This window comes from Adelges cooleyi, unplaced genomic scaffold (assembly GCF_023614345.1).
Source record: "Adelges cooleyi isolate 19-005CV unplaced genomic scaffold, UGA_ACOO_1.1 ACOO_flye_CR_arks_rails_tigmint_CR_PRNA_247, whole genome shotgun sequence".
NCBI lineage: Eukaryota > Metazoa > Arthropoda > Insecta > Hemiptera > Adelgidae > Adelges > Adelges cooleyi.
The window spans coordinates 3149149-3176531 of record NW_026095912.1 but is presented as its reverse complement, the minus strand read 5'-3'; the positions used below and the strand labels follow the sequence as shown (position 1 = coordinate 3176531).

Sequence of the window (27383 nt, the reverse complement as noted above, 5' to 3'; positions counted from 1 at the left end):
TAAATGGTTACTAAATCCCGTTTAAACAATTGGAGATATTAATTGTAAATTGGGTCTCAAGATTATTTTTAACATAGAGATTGGATAAAACGGATAGGCTACTCCTATACTAATAACACGAGGTTGCTGTCCGAAATGGGGAAGAAAGAAAGTCACTTGATAATACGAGATGTTGTCAATCATAGATTATAGTAGTAGCTATCATGAAAATAATTTTTAACCCGTAATGATATTTTTTAATTACCAATTTCAGGGATAAAAAATACTGTTAAAATTTGAAAACAACAATATGCATAATGCTATAAAAAGAAATAGTAGTGTATCGGCTTCTATCGAACAGAAAATAATTTTTTTTTCTTTTCATATTTTCGTACTCCAAACAATTGTACAAATAAGAACATTTACAACAACAAAACCAGCAGATAACACAAAAACAATTTTTCGTTTAACAGTAAATGAATATATTTTCAATTCCAACCTACGCTACACTAAAATATCTGTTAATAATTTTACTTCATCTTGCAAACTAAAAAAAATGTACAAAAACACTGACTGAATATACAGTTTCGTTAATAAAAACCAAAATCCAAAATAACATATCTAAACAAATATAATTGCATTGTAAAAAAATATGTTAATTAAAAAATAGAAGAATATATCATACTTTTTTTCCTATCAGTCCCATAATTAAACAAAAAAGATTTACTGTTAAGAAGTAAACAGTAAAACCTATTAAATAGTAATATGTATATAATATATCTATATTATATTTTTTTATATTCATTTAAAACCATTTGAAAATATTATACGGTTTTATTGGAAGCACGTTTTAAGTCTTGTTTTTTATTGCAATAAGGTGAAAACATATTTTGATGTGATGTTTTGTACGCTTGTTCAAACAGTTACCTGTTTGTCATACAACAATGGCCTGAATAAGATTAGTGTCTAAAAACGAAAACAATATCGCTAACATCGACCTATGGTTTGATTTTTACTGTTCAGGTTGATACATTGACTCAACGACTAGTCCCGAGAAAATCACTACAACACAAAAATTAAAACAAGCTTAATTCTATAGAATTCATATTTTTCTTATAAGTTGTACTATTTTAATTATTTAATTGCTATTATCCAACACCATGCAATTCTACTACTTTTTAATGGCCCTTGCCTTTGTAAACGTTCCGTCAACAACGACAGGTAATTATTTTATTTTTACACATACCCGCCTTCTCGAGGTGGTTAAAAATCTACATAGAAAATTCAATATTTAATTTTTCCTTACAGCGGACTACGCAAAGACGGTTTTCATGACAAGTAAGTATCAATTTTTTATACAACATAAATATACTGGGCGTTCAAAAAGTTCAAAAACGGTCAATTTTTCGAGCCGTTATTTTTTTTCTTCAAATTTTGGCTTTTGGATGTTGGTAGGTGTTATTTCATGCACATTTAAGGCTAAATCCAAAATCTTACCTTAAGTAGTTTGCGCATGCGTGATATCAACTTTTAAAATTTAAATGGGAACCCCCAAATTTTTTTAGACATTCTGTTAGATTACATTTCCTATCAGCTCTGATATTATGCGGCATTGAATATTATTATTATTCAACTTGTAGTTTAATTTTCTTATTTATACACTAATTTAAAATATTAATAAACTTAAATTTAAATTTTATTTGTTATGCACTACTATAAAATATATTTGCCTTTTTAATATTTTGTGAGCGTTATTATTTTATTTTATTGGGATTATACTAATCACGATTAATTTCTGAAACTAAAACATTTATTCTATAATAAGTTTATTTTTAAACGTTTCGAAAACAATTTTTGTTTAATTAAGTAGAATTATGTTTAAAAAAATAACATAAATTAAATAAAAACGGAGTTTAAAAGTTGTATAATAAACAAATTATAATAATATTATAAGATTTTGATTATTGAGATATTTAAATTTAAATTGTATTTATGGTATGCGTATGCATTACTATAAATATTTGCCTATTTAATATTTTGTGAGCGTACTTAATAATGCAAATCGTTTTATTTCTAAAACTAAAACATTTTATATTATTAATATTTTATTTAATAAATTATTAATTAAATATTTAATGATTAGTTAATTTTTAAAACTAATTTTGTTTAATTAAGTAGTAGTATGTTTCAATAAATAAAATAAAAACGGAATTTAAAAGTTGTATAAATAAATAATTTATAATGATGTAATAAGATTTAATAACTATAATTATATTTGCTAGTTATAATGATTGCTAATTATAATATTTGTCAATTGAGAAAATTGTTGAACACCCATCCCTGAATTACCTTGGCGGCAGCGAGATCTTTGAGTACTAACGGTTTGATAGTTGTCCGACCCCACCCTCCTCAACTTGCATTGCACGTTCCCCACAAGTAAATGTGCCGTCATCACACAGATCCCCGAAGAAAACGCACAAATTTAACCGAGCTTGGATGAGATTCGTGCTTGACACCTTGTATGAATTTATGGTTAGTGCCTAACCAAACGCGCCAATACCCAAGATGACGTCATTAAGCGGTATTGACGCTTTTAAGTCGATTCGTATCTTGTTATCATCGAAAAAGACTAGATTATTTCTTATTTAACATAACATATTTGATTTTTTTCATCTGATTGAAGAATATTTACTGAAGTGCAGTACCTATCTATTTTGTTTTTATTTAATACTGTGGTGTAGTTACGATACACTATTTTATATGTTATAATTTACATATTAAAAGCGTTTTATTAAAATACTTTCTATTAGGAAAAATGTTAACAATGTCATTTAATACCGAACCACTGGTATGACTAAGAAGCTAAAACAATGTAAAATATGATGTTTTTGGTAAAATATATTCTTAATAATACTTCCTTTAGAAGTACAAAGGGTCTTTTAAACATACATTTGTCTGTACATTATTTTTTTTTTAATAGAAAATGGTATTTTTTAATCATTTATTTTTAAAACTTTTTACGGCAACTTAACTAGCCGTCTTACTTGTTAATGGCTTAGAAGATCTACCAATATTACTTTTATTTTATAACAATTTTTAACATTTTAATTTCTGCAAAAATGTATTGTGTATATATTTTAAATTAAATATATATTTTACCTATTATGCTAATCATATTGAATTTTTAAAATAATAACCTGTAGATATATATATTAAGTAATATTTTTTTTAGAATTTAAAGGAATGTATAGTAATATTGTAGGTGTCCAGTTACAAATAAAATATGAACGCAATAAATGTATTTTATGAAATTCATTAGAACAATAGTATAATTGTATTTAAATTAAAATTTTATATGTATTATGTATATTAAAATCTGAATGGTATCTTTTTTGTAAATTTAAGACTTCCCCATTTCTTTGATTTACAAATAAAATATTAATTCAGTATACTGCTAAATAATTTATAAACACTAACCAATTATTGGTTTTATTTTTTACAACTAAAAAAAGTTATCATAAGCTAAGCCATCATAACATATTGTATACTTTATTAGCTAATAATGAGGTGGACTCGGCTACCTTTTTTTCTTTATATATTATAAGATATACAGATTTTAGTATAATTTTAAACTAACATGTAACAATAATTATGTAGCCGTGTTTTTTAAATTGAAGAAACCCCATCACTTGAACTTACAAAATATACATTTTACGCCATAGTTGAAATTGTTGCATTTTATTTTATCTTTAAAAAAAATGTCTATAGTTGTGAAGAAAAAGCTGTAAATAATATAATTAAATAATTATACTAGGTTATATACTAGGATTTTAGCCTTAAATGTGAATCAAATAACATCTACCAACATCCAAAAGTCAAAATTTGAAAAAAAATCTAAAACGGCTCTAAAAATTGACCGTTTTCGAACTTTTTTTTAATTTTATAATTTTCAAAAATATTTTTAACATAATATTTTGTTACAGACAAAATCATCGAAATGGCTTCTAAAACTAGTAAGATACAAATTACTTATAGTTTTTTTTATCTGTTCAGTATATGAGTGAACGGGGAATATATTACCTACTGGTATTCCGAATACTGTGTAAATACTAAATTTGAAAAAATCAAATACTTCATATTTATACCTAAACGAGCAGTTCCCATAATTTACTTAGAACACACTTGATAATTACTATATAATCTAACAAGTTGTGTAGCATCGAGTAAAATAGTCACATTCAAGTATTCTGTACTCTTATTTTGACGATTTTTAGTTAGAATTTTATTTATTATTATTATTTGATTTGAAATGATGTGTATACTTAACACCACTATTTGCTTATAGATGCTGCTGGATTAAAGACTGTAATTGAAAATATTATTAATGGAGATAAACCGATGGGTAGTCATTATTATTTAATAAAAAAAAAAAAAAAATATTGATTTCTAAAAGGAAAATAAAAGTATTTAAACGTTAATAAAAAAATCGACATAATTAATTTATCAATTTATATTATTCTTTTTTCAGAGACAGTTAATTTGATGTTAGCTATGCCGGGTAATAATATTCCTTAAATTTTTTGGACGTATTTCCACACAGTTTCTTGATAATCATTATTAACTGAGTTATGCATAACGTAATTTCGTTTTAATTTCAGAGTTAACATCTATTTCCAATATACCAGGTAACCATTTTTATATACTACTAAGATTTACACAGATTCTTATATACATATTTTATGTTAGTCATTTTTTCATTTTTTTTTTTGTTTTTCCTAAGGCTCACACTTTCAATCGATTGTATGTGTAGCCCATTCATTTGAGAAAAGATTTTAGATCCATAGCTCAACTCTCAATAGTACATCCTGATATTTTTTTTTTCATATGATTAACATGGAAAATTTTAGTCTTTTATTGGAAAAAAATATAATTTAAAAACTAATTATACTTTTTCAATAACGAATAATAATGTTAAATCTAAAATATTACACTTTGAAAATGTTGTCAATTGATATTCGCAATAACAATTTGTTTTTTTTTTTGAAAAACATCCAGTTACCAGTTTAATTGAGTTCTAACTTGATAAAAACAATTTTTAACCTTTTTTTTAAAGTGTAATATTAAAAATGTAAGAGAAAAATTGTAAAAAAATTGAATTAATTGCAAGATATTTTTAAAATGGAAAAATTTTACATTCCTCATGTTAGTCGAATGCAAAAAAATTATGTCAATAAATTATTCTGAAAAATATAACGATTTTTCACTTTGAAAGACTTAAGGCAGTTTTGAAAACTACAATTTTTTTTTAGACACAATCTTATATTTTATCATTTTTGTCATAAGAAAATATGTATTTTGTAATTTTTATTTTAGAATCGATTGCCATGGATGAACAGGAGACAGTGCAAAATGAAATATTAGGCGTGAGAAGTAAATATAAAGTTTACAAAATATATAAAGTTTTAAATAAATAATTTTACAAACATATTTCAAAATTAATAGTTACTAATTTTAACTAAATACGATAAATATACAACAACAAGAAAAAAACCGCGAGAAATCTGAAAATTTAGGAATTTTTAATTTTTTAAAGCTATTATTGACTGAGGGGGGGGGGTAGATAGAAAAATAAATTTTATTTTTAGAAACAATCTAATATATATCATTTCTGTTATAAGAAAATAAGTATTATTTGTTTTTTTTAGAATTGATTAGCACAGTTGAAAATGAGGCAGTGCAAATAATAACATTCAATAGTAAATATGTAGTTTAACATATTACATTTATGAACGATTTTTCAAAATTAATAATTTCTCATTTTAACCAAATATATTACTAGAATTCAAATTCATGGAGCTATATCATGGTTTTTGATACAAATGTTGATGATCGTATGAAAAATAGTTCATACCAGCTTACAAAATTTTACTTTAATTAAATGTTTTCGGTTTACTGTAAGATAATTAAACTTTTTTACTTTTTATACAGCTATCAAAATTGTTTATGTACGAGCACATAATAACCCAGACGAAGGTAATTAGGCATTTATTGACTGCCGTAAATTACGCTTAGGGTTTATATTATAAATCCAAATTTATACAAGTTAAAAAAAATTTTTTTACTATTTTTTCTGTCATAGGAAAATAAATTTGTATATTTTTTTTAGAATATATTGGCCTAGTTGAACAGGAGACAGTGCAAGAAATACCAATAACAAGTAAATAACATATAACTATTTCTCTGCTCCCCGAGCTCCCTGTATCCCTTAGGCATTTTCAGCCACCAACTTTTTTCAAATGAACAAAGTAAGTAACTGCTCTGACTCCACTGTAGACCTCATTTTTTGTAGTAATAAATTGTTGACTGTTTAAAAATCACATAAACCTATAGTGCCTATTGATTCATATCATCCAGCACTAAATATTTCTCTACCTTATAGTTTACCTATGTCTCACTTTAAGCAGGAACATTCAATAATTACAATAATTATTTATAATTATGTGTTTAATTGTGTATTATATTTTTCTGTAATCAAAAGGCGCATGCCCGTATATATTTTAATAAATAAATAAATATTAAAAATACAAATTTATACAAGTTAAAAGAAAATCTTTCACCATTTTTTTTTCTGTCATAGGATAACTAATTAAAAATTTTTTTTTTATAATATATTGGCCTAGCTAAACAGGAGACAGTGCAAGAAAAAGCAAAAGAAAGTAAATATAATATATTATTACATATATTTATGAGCAATGTTTAAAATTAATAAATCTTAGTTTTAACCAAATAAGTTTAAACTATTATTACAATTAAAAGTCACGAAACTATATTATGTTTATTTATAAAAGTCTTGATGATCGTTTGAAATATAATTCAAAACCAGCTTACAAAGTTTTACTTTGATTAAATGTTTTTTGTTTACTGTAAAATATTTAAAGGTTTCATATTTTTTTTCACAGATATCATTGTTGTAATTGGCCCAAACGAAGGTAATCAGGCTTTTATTGAATGCCGTAAATAACGCTTAAGGTTTATATTAAACATACAAATCTATACAAGTTAAAAGAAAATCGTTCACTATTTTTTCTATCGTAAAAAATTTAATTTTAATTTTTTTTTTTAGAATATATGGCCCTAGCTAAACCGAAGGTATGGCAAGAAAAACCAAAAAAAAGTAAATATAATATATTATAACATATATTTATGGGCAATTTTCAAAATTAATAATTACTCAGTCTTAACCAAATAAGTTAAAAATATTATCACAATTAAAAGTCATGAAACTATATTATGTTTGTTTATAAAAGTCTTGATCGTTTGAAATATAATACACAACAGTGTAAACAATTTTACATTAATTAAGTAATTTTTGTTCACTGTAAAATAGTTACATATTTTTTATACTTTTTATACAAAAATCCAAGCTGTATTTAGCCCAGTTAGAGGTAATCAGGCTTTTATTGACTACCATTAATAACCCATAAGTTTTAGATTATAAATAGAAAGTTACCTTTATAAGTTAAATAATTAATAAGATATTTACAATCTGTATACAAACAAAAAATACAATAAGTAAATGGGCTGAGTTTTACAGTTAAACAAGACGACGTGAAAGAAGAGATATAATTTATTTATACCAGTATATAACCTATTACATTTATTAAATGCTTAGAAGGGGTGGATTGATTTTGGGTAATGTACTTAAACGCTTCAACATACGATATTTTGAGTGGTAAATTCTTAATTAGAGTGTTTTTCACATTAGGTGATTTTTAGACACAATCTAATTTATTGTATTATGAGTTATGTCATAGGACAATATATATTATTTTTCTTTTTTTTAGAACATATTGACGCAGTGGAAGCAAAATCATCAAGTAATAAATTTATAGTTTATAATATATTTATTAGCAATTTTCAAAGTAATTTTTTAGAGATCGTGTACTGGTTATTTACCTTCATTTAATTTAAAAATTCATTTCATTTAAAAATATAACTTCACTTGGTTATGCATATTTAGCAGGTACTGGCATTGGGAGAGGAATATTTAAAATTAATAATTACTTACTTTTAACCAAATAAGATAAATAGATTATTAGAATTCAAGGAGCTATATTATAAATTGTTTTATTCAAGTCTTAAAGATCGTTTGAAATATAATATACCAGTTTACAAAATTTTTACTTTGATTAAATGCTTTTTTTTTTACTGTAAACTATTTAAAGGTTTCATATTTTTTTTCAGATATCCATGTTGTACTTGGCCCAAACGAAGGTAACCAGGCATTTATTGACTCCCGTAAATAACGTTTATGTTATAAATAGGAAGTATATTATAGAAATTAAAAAAATATTTTATTCGATTTAAAAAAACAGACTTTCTTCATCTCTCTCAAGATTTTTAATTAAGACTATTTTTGCCAAAGTTATTACTTAAACATTTCATAACTCTGCCAAAATGACAAGGCCCTTAGGTATCATCTACTATTCGAATTAAATATTATCTAGCTACCTAGTCGAATTCGTGACATTATTAATTGCTATTAGGTACTGCACGCCTAACATGGTACCTTAGAAAAGTGTCCCAGAAACGTAAATTACTGATAAAAGGACATAATTTAAGTGACTATTTTGACTTTACTTTGTTAAGATGACTCTATACTTGGAAAAACTTGACTACGCATAACATACACCAATAATGTAATAAAAATAAAATAAAATGTATAAGAAACTTGCAAATCCTTTATACAAAATAATGCTTAATTAAAAAGTTACAACTGTTCTATATCTCTTTTTGCGTGGATACTACTAGCATTTAACCTCTCTATAATATTGTTTTAGATACCAATAAATTGAAATTTGAAGTATTGCAAATATATTTTATGTCTTAGCTTATATGAAACTTTCTATAAACTTCCTGTCCATACAAATCGATTTTGAAAATCCCATTGATTTCTACTTCTAACCGACCAACGTTGATTCTAATTTTAATGTGTTAGAAGTTTTTTGAATGTCTAGAATAAAAAAATGTATCTCTTTGAGTTCTTATTGTATTCTTTTTTCTTCCTTACACCGTAATTTATTTATTTTAACAGATATTGGTTCATTGCCAGAGCTTGGAAAAGAAAGAAGACTTATAATTGAAAAAGCTATACTATCGTTACTTCTCGCTGAAATAAGTAAGTATTAATTATTAGTGTATATTTGTACCAGTGTTGATTTTAACTATAATATTATGTTATTTGATATATCATTCAAATAATGAATTTAAAAAGTAGTGTGTTGTTCAATATTTTTTACCAATAATAATAATAATAATAATAGGAATCACATTCATCAATAGCTCATAAATAAAACTGTGCGGAGCACGACTTACCGCTTGATATTATTAACTAGGATGGATACGGAAAATAGGTTAAGATTTAGAAGAAAAAAATTAATTAATGATTAACGCAAATTAATGGACTTTAAATTACTACTATTGCCAAAATTACACACAAAAATTATCTTGACAATTAAATAAACTTATAACTAAAGTTAGTCAATGTTTTACAACATACATATATATGAAGTTTTTAAAATAATTTTTTTTTAATTTTAGAAAAAGGTAATGATGGTCCAGAATCCTTCAAATTGTACACGGTGTGCCGTTTAACTGGTTTGATCAGAAGCATAAAATTCCCAAATGACTTTATAAAAACCGTTGTTGTTAGACCTAATTTTTGTATATTAACTTCAAGTGCTGGCCATCAATACAAATACAATCGCCGTCCACACTTTATAATGATGGAACCAATCACTGCAGGTCAACAATTTGAATTACTTGAAAGTCAGATAGAGACTTGGTTCACGCTCAAACAGTGATACTACAATATGAAATTTTAATATTTGTGTTCAATAATATTGTATTTGTCATAAAATATTTATTGTAAAAAATTATTACAAGCTGTCCAAATTGTAATATAACATGTAGGAATTATTCAATAGTATATTTATTATTTAATAAAATAGGATTGATTTAAGCTGTATTATTATTACACTTTTAAAATTAATAAACGACTACCTAATTTGGAGTTTCTAAAATTTCATAATATGGAAAATACGCATTTTGTTGAGAATCAAATGATACATAACATTCTAGGTTTTATAATTAGTTGTATGTGTACTATACAAACATATTGATGTCCTTAACGCTAAGGTGTGTAGTTTTTCTTATAAAATTGTACAGAAAAGAAATTAGTAATTGTGTATTGGAGCACCATTACATGTAGTTAATTTACTCCGATGCCACCAAGTATCAATACTTTAAATCTCACCAAGGCTAAATTGAAATATAAAAGCAAGTTAGGAAGATTAGTAATAGAAGTTTACAAATTGATATTTTTTTAATAAATAGTGACAATTATTAGGAGTTCTTATTTTTATAACTAGAATAGTGTTAAAATAGTGTTAAGCACTATAAAGTGCATGGAATGAATAAAATATATTCAAAGAGAGTATTTTGAAATGTCCATGTGCTCAGTAATATAATAACGAACGATCATAAAGTGGCATAAGTGTGAAATTCATTAAATTAAGATAGTTTTTCTCGCTTAACTACTCCTATATAATACAAAAACGTTTTGTAATCGAACGGCAAGAAGGGATACATATGATTTGATCATATACAAAAATAAAACAGCTACGTAAATAAATTAAAATAGACCCATTAGTTAAAAACATCATCAAATTAATATTTTTCTTAAAAATTGTATAAGGTAAAAATAAAAATATGGACTTATAAAAGATTTAAAATAATAAAATTTGGTATCGAGAAATGATGGTAATAATAAAGTACTTAGTAGGTAATACCAACATTTTAGTTAAGAGTACAGTATGAGCAGTAATCAGCTCTACTAAAACGCTAAATGCTATTATGTAAAAAACGTTAACAGTGGTTAAGTTTAGAGTTTTACTTTGAAATAATAAAATTTTTTTTTATGAAATCAATGGCCGATTACATTTTGGCGTAAGACATTGGGCAGGCAGTGGAAAGGACGCGCTCTGGTGGTTAATGCGCACACTAATGCAGAGGCAACCATATACGAGTTATTAAGCTGTGTCGATTTTTTTATCATCAATCTATACTAGAATTTGTGTTTAAAGACATTTTTGATAATGATAGTAAGTTGTTAATATTTTATTCGATTTTTAAAGGTAAATCCTCGTACGAGGATGTCAGTAACGAAAGGGTTAATTTTTTTTTATAGGAACGGAATCACTGTCAATAATTTTAATCAACGTTTGTTGTACTTATGACAAACTTTGTATACATTTTGGTTAAAAAACTTTTTCAATCCCTTTTTATAATACTCGTTGTACGATTAAAATGTAATTCAAAATTGTACTATTCGTTTCTCTGTTCAACTGTTTTTTTTTTTTGTGTTGCCATTACGGCAATGATACATAATAATTAATAAATATACAGTTTATCTAAACCGCCGACTTGTTGTTGTTGTTTCCTCCGTGACATTACGTCCAACTCAATCAACGTGCTGATCGGCATTGTATCGACCCTGTATTGCGACAATCACAGTCGAGTGAGTACACTTTTTTTGATTCTGCCGTTGTCCGTCGGTGTGGTTGCCTAGTCACACAGAAACACGGCGCCCCTGTGGTAGTGCACATTCGGTTGCCTACACTGCGCCCCTCCAAGAACCTTCTTAAATTTTTCTTTCTTTTTTCCTGATTCGACCCCCAATGGGTTTCGTCTCGAATGAGTTTCTCTAAAACATACGAATCATGTGTAAATGAAGAACAAAACAAATTTGTAAGTTTAAAAGTATCAGATTTTATTCACATGAAATTTAATATTAATGTCACATGTTATTAAAACCGCTATTTTATTTTATTGTATTCTGATTATAAATTATTAATATTAAAAAATAAATATGTTCATTATGTCGATTTAAATGATCCTGGAAAAAACACAAAAACAATAATCCAAAGCTTACAACAACTAATTTTTAAAGTAGCGGTCAAATTTTTGATTGATTTCGACTTCGGAATTAATTCTGTTAGAAACCATTTGACTGAATGCAGAAAAATGTATAAAATTCGTCGGCGGCCCAAAGTTTGTTTTCAGTTCGGCAAGAAAACTCTGTGCTTCCCCTAACAGTTCGGTATGTGATTTTTTAGTTTTCGGTTACACTAACTAGCCAAAATTAAACAGAAAACTCGCTTTGATTATATATGATTTTGGTGAAAATTATTGGTACATAAATAATACATAATAACATGATATATTCATTTACACGAATTTAGTTTTGTTTATAATTATTTTTTTTATTTCCGTATATTAAATTCTTGAACAAAAAACTAAAGTAGTTTGTTGTAAGCTAAAATTGGAAATTTTTTAAAATAATTGTTTTTAAATTTTAGACAATGTAAGAAAAGTACCAGAATCCCTCAATTTGTACACGGTGTGCCGTTTAACAGGTTTGACCAGAAGTATAAAATTCCCAGATGAATTTATAAAAACCGCTGATGTTATCAATGATCTTTGTAAATTAACTTCAAGTGCTATGAATACGTATACAAACGCTCCCTCAGCTTTATAGTTAAGGAAGTACCACTCGGTGAATATGAAAAAGAACTTGTATTACTTAAAGAACAGTTAGAGACTTGGTTCACGCTCAAACAGTGATACTACAATATGAAATTTTAATATTTGTGTTCAATAATATTGTATTTGTTATAAAATATTTATTGTAAAAAAACAATTTAATTAATTATACTAGCTGTCCATAATATAATATAATACGTACCTCAGGAATTATTCAATAGTATATTTATTATTTAATAAAATAAGCTTGATTTTAGTTGTATTATTAAAATACATTTAAAACTAATAAACGACCATCTAATTTGGAGCTTCTAAAATTTCATAACATGGAAAGTACGCGTTTTGTGTAAAATAAAATAATACATAACATTTTAGGTTTTATAATTAGTTGTATGTATACTATACAAAAAAAATGTCTTTAACGCTAAGGTAATTGTGTATTGGAGCACCATTACATGTATTTAATTTACTCCGATGCCACAAAATATCAAGACCATGAGTTTCTCGATCCTGTATGTATATGAAATGTGTAGAAGTATTTTAGATATCTATTGGCATACACTTTAGTATCTAGCGCTATATTTTTTCATCCTTAAAATTAGGAAAAACCCCGTTTAAAAGATACTCCTGGATTATCATTACTTATTTTTTGTCTCCAAAAACCAAGTATAGACTTCGATTTTTCAAATTGGAGCATATTTTTAGTAGAATAGGTATAGAACAAAAAAGACGAAAAATAAATATGATAGTCACTTGAAGTAAAAAAGGTTAAAACGGATGTGTGTAGCGACAGGTAAAATAGTTTGAACTTTGAGATTTGGACTTTGAATCTCACCAAGGCCAAATCGAAATATAAAAACAAGTTAGGAAGATTATTATGAAAGTTTACAAATTTATGTAGTGATAGCCGAAGAAGTGATAATTTAACGGTAACTTATAATATGATAATATACAACACTATTATACAAATCATAATATTTAATTAAACAAACACTTAACTGCTACATATTTTTCCCAAAAAGTTGGAATTTTTGCATGGAGATATAAGCTATTATATCTTTAATAAATATAACTAGTTTGACTATTAATATGTAATAGTGACAATTATTATGAGTTCTTATTTTTATATGTAGAATAGTGTTAAAATAGTGTTGGGCACTATAAAATTTAAAAATATAATTAGAAATGTACTGTACAGAATAGTTGTGCCACCAAAAACACAATCAACAATATATTTTATTATTTTGCTTTCGTATTAGAATTTTTTTTTAATGTCCCTTTTTTGGCCACGCTAGTTAAATAATACAATCTTGTGTAATCCCAAACGTTTTACATTTTCTTAGGTAAGAAGACATAGTCGATAAGACAGATGTTAAAGTTTAAACAAGACAACGAGTACAAATGACTATGTACTACATTCTTCTATAGGCATACTCTGTTTATTGTACACGGGATTTTATGCAAAATTGTATGTATTTTCTTTTATGAATAATCAAATGATATAGCGCAGATACGCAAAAACATACCAACACATCTCTGTATTCAAATCCTGAAAAAGTATATCTGAATACTACTAGTAAAATCTACGATTTTCTAAGCTCACACAAAAACAAAAAAAACCAAGTTGCTATAAGTTGAAAATTATTTAAAAGCAATAATTTAAATAAATTGTATATACTTTATAATATAAATTATATATAATATATCATTGATAGAAGTATTATGAATTAATATTTATATCCCAACATTAATTTAATGTAATGTTTCTATAATTGTTAACTTAATTGATCAGGTTAGGTAAATAATTAGTCGTACTTAATTTATTAAACTTAAACTTTGCTTTATTTGATGTTAAAAATATTATCGTTTGAATTTTCATGTTTCATCCATCTGTTCATTAGCTATGCCTTTGTAAAGGTATTACATTTTCCCTTAATAATTATTATATTTCTTTGGTTTTCTAAAAACGGTTAAGTAATCCATAAAGTTAATATTTATGTTTCCATTGTGCGATAGGTTTTAATCCCTATTATAATTTATAACCAGTCACTAAAAAAATATATTGAAATAATGATAGGTTACAACTGGTTCTAATCCACAGATTACCCACCAATTCAAACACACCGGCAGGTTAGGTTGACACAAAGAGAAATACTCTATAGGTTGACCGACTAACATAATAAGCTAAAGAATAGCGATTTAACCACAACAAGTAATAACCTTGTACAAGAAGGCTAAAAATAACTGCAATAATGATTATACATAACAGGTATTGTTTGTATTGTTAATAGTTAATAACAGTTATATACGTTAAAAAATATGTTTTATTGTATACACATTCTAAAAAGCGAATTTAACCCACCCGCAACACAAAATATAATTTGTACAGGGTATTTCACAAATATATTTTAGATTTAGTCACTTTAAAAAAAAAAAGTAAAATAGTAAATAAAAAAAAGAACAGTTTCAAATATCATATAAATTGTATTGTCTAACGAATTTCTTTGAATGAATAATATTATAATGTTTTCTAACACTTTTAGTGCATGGAATGAATAACATTTATTAAAAAAGAGAGTATTTTGAAATGTCAATGTGCTCAGTAATACAATAACGAATGATCATAAAGTGGCATAAGTGTGAAATTATTAAAATTAAGATAGTCTTTCTCGCTTAACTGTTCCTATAAAATACAAGAACGTTTTGTACTCGAACGGCAAAAAGGGATATTTTAACTTGTTTAAATATCGTTTGAAGTTGTCAATGATTCTTATTATCAAATCGTCGGTAGTCAACTGTTGGCGTTCGATAACGTTATAACTGAGCCAATCGATTCCGCCATTTCCGGCACCGTTCAAATCGTCTAACATCTCGTTGGCCTTTGTCTTGACTCTTGCTAATACGTCTTTTACGTCGTCTACGTCGATTGGGTTTGCGTACATCAATTCCGATAAGATGTTTAAAAGAAAGTCGTCTTTGAACGACATAAACTTCATTGCTTCGTGAGTAATGTCATTTATAAGACCTTTGATGTGTGCCAGCGACGGTTCGTCGAGGATGGCCAATTGTTTTTCGTAGACATACAGTACAGCCGAAATGTAACAATAGAATCTGGCATCGAGGATTTTGACCAGCAGGCGCTGGTGGTCGAGGCGATCGTACGGTTTGTATATCCAAGTGCGATTTTCCACAAATTTTCTGGTAATAGCCACCTCGACTTGGTGTCGTTGTTTCGCCTTGCTCCAATCGACGTTGACTTCTCGGGTGATTTGCCCGAACAATAATAATTGATCGTCGTCCCAAAATGGTTTTAGATATAAAAACTCTGCCGTGACCAAATCCAGGCCGTACATAACGTCCAAAAACATTCTGGAAGCGCGTAGAACGTGGAACATGTCTTTGGATATATTCGGGTTTTCCGAAACCAAATCCGATTCCGTCGTGGCCGTAGGAAGGTATTTTTTGGCCTTACAATATTCGATGAAATCCGAAACGCCCGTTTGCAGTTGGTCTTCTTCGAATGGGTTTTCCCGGATGAAATGTTTGTTGTTTCCGTATTGGCTGATGGCGAGGGTTTTCAAATAATAGCTCCAAAGCCATTGGTCCGTCGCCATATTTCCAGACAGTAATAAACTAACCATAATTCCGGCTTGTATTGAAAGACGTTGTACAATATACTCGTAATCGCTGTAAGGCTCTCCGGTCATCAAGTCATCAACCAAGCTTTTCAACCGCAATATGTTTGATTTTGAAATTACGCAAAAACTGCATTTGACGTCTTGGATTTTTTTCTCTAATTTCTTCACGATTTTCATTTTTAATTTCTTAACTTTATAACTATCACAAATTTTTGCCAGCATTTTCTGTTCTGCAGTATTCATAATAATTGGATGTCGGTTGAATGTTTTCAAGCGATTTACGGTTTTTGAATAACACCGATCACATAGCGGATAAAAATATTGTATAGGACTAACCTGAAATAAAAATATATTTACATTATTCTTAAAAAAAAAAAACTATAAACTTTAACCAACTTAAATTTTTTATTTTAAAACTATGTCAATAGCAGTTTGTTCAACTATTAAGAAATGTATTTCAAAATAATTGCTTACCTGGTTCTTTGCTGATTCGATTGTTTTTATGTTTGACGTTGTAACAACACAACATAACCAAAATGTACAAATATTGACAATCATTGTTATTTTTTTGTATACTCTTATTATACTATAGTAAAATTCAAGTTTTTTTATATGATATCGCGGTATGTATTCTAACTTATTATACTCGCAAGACGTTATACGGTAGTCGAAGGTTTTCAGTATATGATTTCATTTTTTTAATTTTATTCGACAACACTTGTTCATACAAGTTTTCAACTTTTAATTTAGACTGATAAACATAAAGAACCTAAAAAAAATATCAAAAACAATTTTCCCAAGAAGAGGTGAAATTTTTTCCTTTATGTCGCTATTTTAACTGAAGTTTTAGGGTCTTAAGTCTGAAACATAAACCGAAAATAGATCGAGATCTAGAATAGATCTACAACTATATCAAAAATACGTGGTCAAACAGATTTTTTTTTATTAAGGAACCTCCCCCTCCAAAAAAATAGAGAATTCATACTTTGGTCGTAGTCGATTTCTAGGTCGCTATGTGAGAGGGAATCAATAGTCAAGATGTATTTGAGTAAAATTACAATATGTTGTTAACTATTACAATACACAGGTATCAGTGGCATTCAATTTTTATGTACAGACAACTACATTTTTAAGCACATTTTACTTATATTGGTATTTCTGCCATTATAATTTTTTTTTTTTTTTGTTAGTACATACTAACACGTATACCACGTAATATACCACGTATATTTGATACGAATAAAAACACATGCTAAAATTTCTTATTTTCTTTTGAAACGTTCCTTTTGTGTTTGTCGTGAAATTTAAGTAAATATCTGAACACTATTTACCGTCTTTTCGATTTACCGTGCCACCATTTTTCTATTTAATGTAATAAAAATATCTTGTAAAACGTATCTTGTATGAAAAAAACTAAATAAGTATAATGCAATGAATTGTGTTGAACCGAAAAAATTGTGCCCGTTTTGCCCAGTTGGCTTTTATTGTTAGGTTAGGTTAGGTTAACGGTCTTATCATTGTTATTACAATTCTAAATAATTGTTTATTTCCTTTCCTACATGGAAACGTATTAAATATACGTTTTAGGTCTTGTTTTTTATTGCAATAAAATGAAAACATATTTTGATGTGATGTTTTGTACGCTTGTTCAAACAGTTACCTGTTTGTCATACATCAGTGCACTAAATGAGAATAGTGTCTAAAACTGAAAACAAGATCACTAACATCGACCTAGTTGAAATCTCTTAAGCTAAATGGATTTTCATTATTATTATATTATTGGAAACTACAAACATTATTTTTACATGAACCGTCGAAAAATCGATAACTAGAAAGAAAATATAGTAAACTTCGCTTCAGACTAAATGTAAATATTTCAACTACAACATATGCGACAACAATAAACTTGCATTTTGCCATATGTGGTTTGATTTTTACTGTTCAGGTCGATACATTGACTCAACGACTAGTCCCGAGAAAATCACTACAGCACAAAAATTAACAGAGTTAATAAAAGCTAACAGAGTTCATATCTTTCTTATAAGTTATACTATTCGAATTATTTAATTGCTATTATCCAACATTATGCAAATCTACTGCTTTTTAATGGCGCTTGCCTTTGTAAACGTTCCGTCAACAACGACAGGTAATTATTTTATTTTTACACATACCTGCCTCTACTCGAGGTGATTAAAAAACTAAAAAAAAAATTCAATATTTAATTTTTCCTTACAGCGGACTACGCAAAGACGGTTTTCATGACAAGTGAGTATCAAATTTTTATACAACATAAATATAATATATTTTTTTAATTTTATAATTTTTTATAAAAAATTTCGAAATATTATTTTGTTACAGACAAACTCATCGAAATAGCTTTTAAAACAAGTAAGATACAAATTACTTATAGTTTTTTTTAACTGTTCAGTATATGAGTGAACAGAGAATATATTACCTACTGGTATTTCGAATACTGTTTAGATAATAAATTTAAAAAAATTGAATACTTCATATTTTTACCTAAACGAGCAGTCCTATAATTTAGTTAAAACACACTTGACAATTACTATATAATATAACAGGTTGAATAGCGTCAAGTAAAATAGTACCTTAAAGTATCGCGTACTCTCATTTTGACGATTTTTAGTTATAGTTTTATATATTATTATTATTTGATTTAAAGTTATGTGTATACCTAACACTGAACTCAATATATGGAACGCGTATTGCCTATAGTCGGCTACCTATGAAAATGTCCCCTGGTTTATCCATGATATTTTTTTTTTCTATGATTATATATATATATATATGACGGTGTTATCACAAAATAGATAAAATTATCATTATCCAACCTAAAATTTTAAGATATATCATGGAAAAATGACGTATAATTTTTACTTTCTAGAAAAGTATACACAAAATGGTTGCCTCCCAGGTGGGGTCATTTTTCAATCTGAATACGCGTTCCATATATTGAGTTCAGTGATACCTAACACCACTATTTTGCTTATAGATGCTGCGGGATTAGAGACTGTAATTGAAAATATTATTAATGGAGATAAACCGATGGGTAATCATTATTATATAATAAAAAAAAATTAAAATATTGATTTCTAGTAAGAAAAAAAATTATTTAAGTGTTAAAAACAAATCCGGCATTATTAATTTATATTATTATTTTTTCAGTGACAGTTAATTTGATGTTAGCTATGCCTGGTAATAATATTTCATAAAATTTTTGGACGTATTTCCACATAGTTTCTTGATAACCATTAATAACTAAGTTAAGCATAATATATTTTCGTTTTAATTTCAGAATCAATATCTATTTTTAACATACCAGGTAACCATTTTTATCATATACTACCAATATTTATCCTGATTCTTATAAACATATTACATTTTAGTAGGTTTTTTCATTTTTTTTTGTTTTTCCTGAGGCTCACACTTTCAATCGATTATATGTGTAGCCCATTCAGATGAGAAATCCCTAAGATTTTAGATCTATAGCTCAACTCTCAGTGGTACATCGTGATATATTTTTTTTCATTTGATTAACTTGGAACATTTTCGTCTTTTATCGGAAAAAAATGTAGTTTAAAAACTAATTATACTTTTTCAATAACGAATAATATTGTTAAATCTAAAATATAACACTTTGAAAATTTTGTCAATTGATATTTCGCAATAACAATTTATAGTTTTTATTGAAAAAATTCAATTTTAAAAAACTAATTGAACTTTTACAACAATATGGAATAATATTGTTAAATCTAAAATATGACATTTTGAAAATCTGTAAATTGTAATTTCGCAATAACAATTTGTTTTTTTGCAAATCATCCAGTTACCAGTTTAATTGAGTTCTAACTTGATAAAAACCATTCTTGTCCTTGTTTTTCGAAGTGTAATATTTCAGATATAAGAGAACTTTTATAAATTGTAAAAAAATGTAATTAGTTTTCAAGTAAACATTACTTAAAATTAAAAAAATTACGTTTACCGTGTTTATGAAATGCAAAAAAAAAAAAATGTCTAAAAATTACTCTGAAAACTTAGAGATTTTTCACTTTAAAAATTACAGTTTAAAGGTAGTTTGAAAATTATAATTTTTTTTTAGACACAATCTAATATTTTATCATTTTTGTCATAAGAAAATATGTGTTTTATAATTTTTATTTTAGAATCTATTGCTATAGCTGAACAGGAGACAGTGCAAAATGAAATATTAGGCGTGAGAAGTAAATATAAAGTTTACAAAGTTAATAAAGTTAAATACATAACTTTTACGAACAACTTTCAAAATTAATAATTACTCAGTTTTAACTAAGTACGATAAATATATTATAGCAAGAAAAAAACCGCGATAAATCTGAAAATTTAGGAATTTTCCATTTTTTAAAACTATTATCGACTGAAGGGGGGAGGGGTAGATAGAAAAATAAATTTTATTTTTAGAAACAAACTAACATATTATTACCATTTCTGTTATAAAAAAATAAGTATTATTTTTTTTTTTTAGAATTGATTAGCACAGTTGAAAAGGAGGCAGTGCAAATAATAACATTCAGTAGTAAATATATAGTTTAACATATTACACTTATGAACAATTTTTCAAAGTTAATAATTACTCAGTTTAATCAAATATATTACTAGACTTCAAAGTCATGAAGCTATATCGTGGTTTTTGGTACAAGTGTTGATGATCGTATGAAAAATAATTCATACCAGCCTACACAATTTTACTTTGATTAAATGTTTTTGGTTTACTGTAAGATAATTAAACTTTTATATTTGTTATATAGCTATTAAAATCGTTAATGTACGAGGACATAATAACCCAGACGAAGGTAATTAGGCATTTATTGACTGCCGTAAACAACGTTTAAGTTTTATATTATAAATACAAGTTAAAAGAAAATCTTTTACTATTTTTTCTATCATAAGACATATTTAAAAAAAAAAATTTTTTTAGAATATATTGGTCTAGCTGAACAGGAGGCAGTGCAAAAAAAACCAATAAAAAGTAAATATAATATAACAGTTATTTATAAATATAAAAGTTATATTTTTATGATCAATTTTCAAAACTAATTATTACTCAGTCTTAACAAAATAAGGTAAAAATATTATTAGAATTAAAACTCATGAAACTATATTATATTTATTTATACATGACTTGATGATCGTTGAAATATTATTCATACCAGCGTATACAGTTTTATATTAATTAAATGTTTTTTGTTTACTATAAAATAGTTACATTTTTTAAAATATTTTTAATACAAAAATTTAAGCTGTACTTAGCCCAGGTGGAAGTAATCGGGCTTATTGAGTACCATAAGTTACCCTAAATTTTTAGATTATAAATAGAATATTATATAAGTTAAATGAAAATCTTACAATCTATCAATAATCTTTTTATTTATTAAAATTAAGAAAATATTTACAATCTGTATACAAACAAAAAATAAAATAGCTAAACAAGACGACGTGAAAGATGAAATATAATTTATTCCAGTGTAAAAAAAAATTACATTTATTAAATGCTTAGGAGGGGTAGACTGATTTCGTATAACGTATTTAGTTGCTTCAGCATACGATTTTTTGAGTGGTAAATTCTTAATTAGAGTTGTGTTTACATTAGTTAATTTTTAGACACAATTTAATGTATTATAATTTATGTCATAGGACAATATGTATTATTTTTTTAGAGCACATTGACGTAGCTGAACAGGAGGCAGTGGAACCAAAATCATTAAGTAGTACATATATAACTTAACATATATTTATGAGCAATTTTCAAAATTAATAATTACTTAGTTTTAACCGAAAAGAGATAAATTTATTATTAGAATTTATAGTCATGTAGCTATATCATGTTTTTTGATACAACGCTTGATGATCCTTTGAAATATAATTCATAGCAGTTTACAAAGTTTTACTTTGATTAAATGTTTTTTGTTTACTGTAAAATATTTAAAGGTTTCATATTTTTTTTCACAGATATCATTGCTGTAATTGGCCCAAACGAAGGTAATCAGGCTTTTATTGAATGCCGTAAATAACACTTAAGGTTAATATTAAAAACACAAATCTATACAAGTTAAAAGAAAATCGTTCACTATTTTTTCTATCGTAAAAAAATTAATTTTAATTTTTTTTTTTAGAATATATGGCCCTAGCTAAACCGAAGGCATGGCAAGAAAAACCAATAAAAAGTAAATATAATATATTATAACATATATTTATGAGCAAATTAATAATTACTCAGTCTTAACCAAATAAGTTAAAAATATTATCACAATTAAAAGTCAGAAACTATATTATATTTATTTATAAAAGCTTGATGATCGGTTAAAGTATAATTTATAGCAGTGTATACAATTTTTAGTTAATTTTTAGACACAATCCAATGTATTAGAATTTATGTCATAGGACAATATGTATTATTTTTCTTTTTTTAGAACATATTGACGTAGCTGAACAGGAGACAGTGGAACAAAAATCATTAAGTAATAAATTTAGTAAATAATTTAGTTAACCATATATTTATAAACAATTTTCAAAGTTATTTTTTAGAGGTCGTGTACTGGTTATTTCCTTTTATTTAATTTATTTGTTAAAAATTATAACTTTACTTGTTTATGTATATTTTGTAGGTAATGGCATTGGGAGAGGAATAGTTTAAATTAATAATTACTCAGTTTTAACCAAATAAGATTAATAGCTTATTAGAACTCATCGAGTTATGTTATATTTTTTTCTTCAAGTCTTAAAGATCGTTTGAAATATAATGTACCAGTTTACAAAATTTTTACTTTGATTAAATGCTTTTTTTTTTACTGTAAACTATTTAAAGGTTTCATATTTTTTTTCAGATATCCATGTTGTACTTGGCCCAAACGAAGGTAACCAGGCATTTATTGACTGCCGTAAATAACGTTTATGTTATAAATAGGAAGTATATTATAGAAATTAAAAAAATATTTTATTCGATTTAAAAAAACAGACTTTCTTCATCTCTCTCAAGATTTTTAATTAAGACTATTTTTGTCGAAGTTATTACTTAAACATTTCATAACTCTGCCAAAATGGCAAGGCCTTTAGGTATCATCTACTATTCGAATTAAATATTATATAGCTACCTAGGCGAATTCGTGACAATATTAATTGCTATTAGGTACTGCACGCCTAACATGGTACCTTAGAAAAGTGTCCCAGAAACGTAAATTGCTGATAAAAGGACATAATTTAAGTAACTATTTCGACTCTACTTTGTTAAGATGACTCCATACTGTGAAAACCCTGACTATGCATAACGTACACCGATAATGTAATAAAAATAAAATAAAATGTATAAGAAAATTGCAAATCCTTTGTACTAAATAATGCTTAATTAAAAAGTTACAACTGTTCTATATCTCTTTTTGCGTGGATACTACTAGCATTTAATCTCTCTATAATATTATTGTTTTAGATACCGATAAATTGAAATTTGAAGTATTGCAAATATATTTTATGTCATAGCAGTTAGCTTTAATATGAAACTTACTATAAACTTCCTGTTCATACAAATCGATTTTAAAAACCCCATTGATTTCAACTTCTAACCGACCAACGTTGATTCTAATTTTAAAGTGTTAGAAGTTTTTTGAATTTCTAGTATAAAAAAAATGTATTTCTTCGAGTTTCAAAACTAATAGCGAGTTGTACAAAACGATGTTACAGTTCATTAAAATATTTATTTTTTTCTCCTTAACACCGTAATTTATTTGTTTTTACAGGTATTGGTTCATTGCCAGAGCTTGGAGCAGATAGAAGACTTATAACTGCAAAAGCTACAAAATCGTTACTTCTCGCTGCAATACGTAACTATTAATAATTACTGTAGATTTGTACCAGTGTAGATTTTAATATTATGCTATTTGATGTACCACTCAAATAATAAATTTAGAAAAAAGTGTGTTGTTCAATATTTTTTTCCAGTAATAATAATAGGAATCACATTCATCAATAGTTCATAAATAATACATAATTACATCATAGATTCATTTACACGAATTCAGTTTTGTTTTTAATAATTTTTTTTATACCCTTGTATTAGTTTTTTGAACAAAAAACTGAAGTAGTTTGTTGTAGCTAAAATTGGCAAGTTTTTAAAAAATTGTTTTTAAATTTTAGACAAAGTTAGAAAAGTACCAAAATCCCTCAATTTGTACACGATGTGCCGTTTAACAGGTTTGATCAGAAGTATAAAATTCCCAGATGAATTTATAAAAACCGCTGATGTTATCAATGGTCTTTGTATATTAACTTCAAGTGCTGGCTATGAATACGTATACAAACGCTCCCTCAGCTTTATAGTTATGGAAGTACCACTCGGTGGACGTGAAAAAGGACTTGTATTACTTGAGGAACAGATAAAGACTTGGTTCTCGCCCAAACAGCGATACTACAATATGTAATTTTAATTATTGTATTCAATAATATTGTATTTGTTATAAAATATTTATTGTAAAAAAACAATTTAAATAATAATACATGCTATCCATAATATAATATAATATGTACCTCAGGAATTATTCAATAGTATATTTATTATTTAATAAAATAAGATTGATTTTAGTTGTATTATTATTATACATTTAAAACTAATAAACGACTACCTAATTTGGATCTTCTAAAATTTCATAATATAGAAAATACGCATTTTGTTGAGAATCAAATGATACATAACATTCTTGGTTTTATAATTAGTTGTATGTGTACTATACAAACATATTGATGTCCTTAACGCTAAGGTGTGTAATTTTTCTTATAAAATTATTGTACAGAAAAGAAATTAGTAATTGTGTATTGGAGCACCATTACATGTATTTAATTTACTCCGATGCCATCAAATATCGATACTTTGCATCTCACCAAGGCCAAATCGAAAAATAAAAATAAGTTAAGACGATTAGTAATAGAAGTTTACAAATTGATATAGTGATAGCCGAAGAAGTGATAATTTAACGATAACTTATAATATGATAATATACAACACTATTATACAAATCATAATATTTAATTAAACAAACACTTAACTGCTATATATTTTTCCCAAAAAGTTGGAATTTTTGCATGGAGATATAAGCTATTATATTTTTAATTAATATAACTAGTTCGACTATTTATATGTAATAGTGACAATTATTATGAGTTCTTATTTTTATATGTAATAGTGTTAAGCACTATAAAATTTCAAAATAGAAATAGAAATTTACTATACAGAATAGTAGTGTCACTAAAAACACAATCAACAATATATTTTATTATTTTGCTTTCGTGTTACAATTTTATAACATTTTGGCCCTAGTCAGTTTCTAGGTTGCTATGTGCGAGTGGATCAACAGTCAACAGGTAATGGAAATATCTTCATTATATTGCTAATTACGATGTATGGGTAACTATGACAGTACATTTTATAGACAGACAATCAACCCTTATCGTGTCCACCCTGCACAAGACTAATTAATATTAAATTTTAAGTACATTATTGCTGGTCCCACGATATATTCTAAACCGCTATACCTGGTTTGAACATACTATCCACAGATTCGCGTCGAAGCGTTTATTTAAAAGTGATTTTAACCCTTTCAGTCATAATAAAATCTGTAGACCTGTGACCTCTCTGTCTTCACTATGCCCCAACCCTACTGTACTGGCTTTTTTTTTTTTGTTAACAAGTACCACTTATATTCTTTACGGAAAAAAACACATGCTAAAATTTCATATTTTCTTTTGCAACGTTCTTTTTGTGTTTGTCGCGAGGTTAAAGTAAACATCTATACACTATTTACCAAGCCACCATTTTTCTATAGAATGTAATAAAAATATCTAGTGAAACGTATCTTGTATGAAATATACTAAATAAGTATAATGCAATGAATTGTGTTGAACCGAAAAAATTGTGCCCGTTTTGCCCAGTTGGCTTTTATTGTTAAATTTTGCCCATGTTTTCAATAGAATTCGACGAAACGCGTCTAATCCCAAAAAAAAAAAAATCATAAATGAAAATGATTAAACTTTGGTCTAAAAACTTAATTAATTTCATTCATTCTCGGTTATGATAATTTCTTAAAACCCACAACCGCCCAAATTGAATGTGCCTATATGTGTCTATATCTAGTGAGGGGGACCTTGAGGTTAAAGTTTAGACTTGAGAAAATTCGTAGATATAGGCATGCCTAAAGAAAATTCTATACAAATTTTAATTAGTTCCAACGGGTGTTCGCAAAGTTATAGCAAGTGAAAGTTTAAAGTTTAAAGACCGGCAAATTAGTGTTTAATTTTTCCGGATTTTGGGATGAAGGAGTTACCTTTTTATCAAATTTTATAAGTTTTAAGTCCTAACTGCATAAAATCAGATTATAAAAGAGTCCTATTCGAGTAAATCGATCAAGTGGAAAAAAACATATTATTGCAAAACCAATACATTCTGAGCTAAATAATATTATACGATTTTTTTTACCGATAAAACGGCACAGACAATAATATAGTTGAAAGCGTTTAACGTAAAATATTAGGAAAAATAGTCTAAACTCTGCGACAGTGTATACATATTATTTGATTTTATAAAAATACAGCTATGTGAATAAATTGAAATAGACACATTGCATAATATTTTTCGTAAGTCCATACACAAGACGCAAGGAAGTCATTGTTGTTAGGCAGTTAGTTAAAAACATTATCAAATTAATATTTTTCTTAAAAATTGTATAAGGTAAAAATAAAAATATGGACTTATAAAAGATTTAAAATAATACAATTTGGTATTGAGAAATAATGGTAATAAAGTACCTAGTAGGTAATACCACTTTTTTAGTTATGAGTACAGTATAAGCAGCAGAATAATAGTGTTGTATATTATCATATTATAAGTTATCGTTAAATTATCACTTCTTCGGCTATCACTATATCAATTTGTAAACTTCCATTACTAATCGTCTTAACTTATTTTTATTTTTCGATTTGGCCTTGGTGAGATGCAAAGTATCGATATTTGATGGCATCAAGATGCAAGTTGTCTACATATCTGAATAGCTGCAGATAACGAAATCTTTAGACCAAGTTGTTTTTTAAAGATAGGCAAGAGGTGAGTACACCTTGCGCGATAAA

General features: G+C 26.6%; 1 protein-coding gene across 3 annotated transcripts; it reads left to right on the top strand.

The window, feature by feature from the left end:
* Nucleotides 1-1145: 1145 nt before the first annotated feature.
* LOC126836456 (uncharacterized) lies at nt 1146-24807 on the top strand. 3 transcript variants are annotated; one of them, XM_050569896.1, is made up of 17 exons: nt 1146-1200; nt 1288-1317; nt 18579-18608; nt 19234-19290; nt 19407-19436; nt 19537-19563; nt 20405-20461; nt 20743-20793; nt 21026-21070; nt 21196-21246; nt 21935-21985; nt 22227-22256; nt 22391-22441; nt 22688-22735; nt 23102-23131; nt 24008-24091; nt 24405-24807. In XM_050569896.1, the coding sequence occupies exons 1-17, from the start codon at nt 1161-1163 to the stop codon at nt 24686-24688; spliced, it is 996 nt and encodes a 331-aa protein (XP_050425853.1). In that variant the 5' UTR covers nt 1146-1160; the 3' UTR covers nt 24689-24807. The 3 variants fall into 3 exon arrangements, with proteins under 3 accessions (XP_050425853.1, XP_050425854.1, XP_050425852.1); XM_050569897.1 differs by lacking the exons at nt 1146-1200; nt 1288-1317 and adding exons at nt 18177-18366; nt 18456-18485 and having other exon boundaries at nt 21935-21982; XM_050569895.1 differs by lacking the exons at nt 1146-1200; nt 1288-1317 and adding exons at nt 18177-18366; nt 18456-18485.
* The last annotated feature ends 2576 nt before the right edge of the window (nt 24808-27383 follow it).

What these genes read in the sequence shown, in the direction of transcription:
- LOC126836456 (XM_050569895.1), top strand. Translation starts at nt 18,306, where the DNA reads ATGCAAATCTACTGCTTTTTAATGGCGCTTGCCTTTGTAAACGTTCCG. An exon ending in TGTAATTGGCCCAAACGAAG is followed by an intron (nt 22,257 to 22,390) that starts GTAATCAGGCTT and finishes TTTTTTTTTTAG; the next exon opens with AATATATGGCCCTAGCTAAA. An exon ending in GCAAGAAAAACCAATAAAAA is followed by an intron (nt 22,442 to 22,687) that starts GTAAATATAATA and finishes TTCTTTTTTTAG; the next exon opens with AACATATTGACGTAGCTGAA.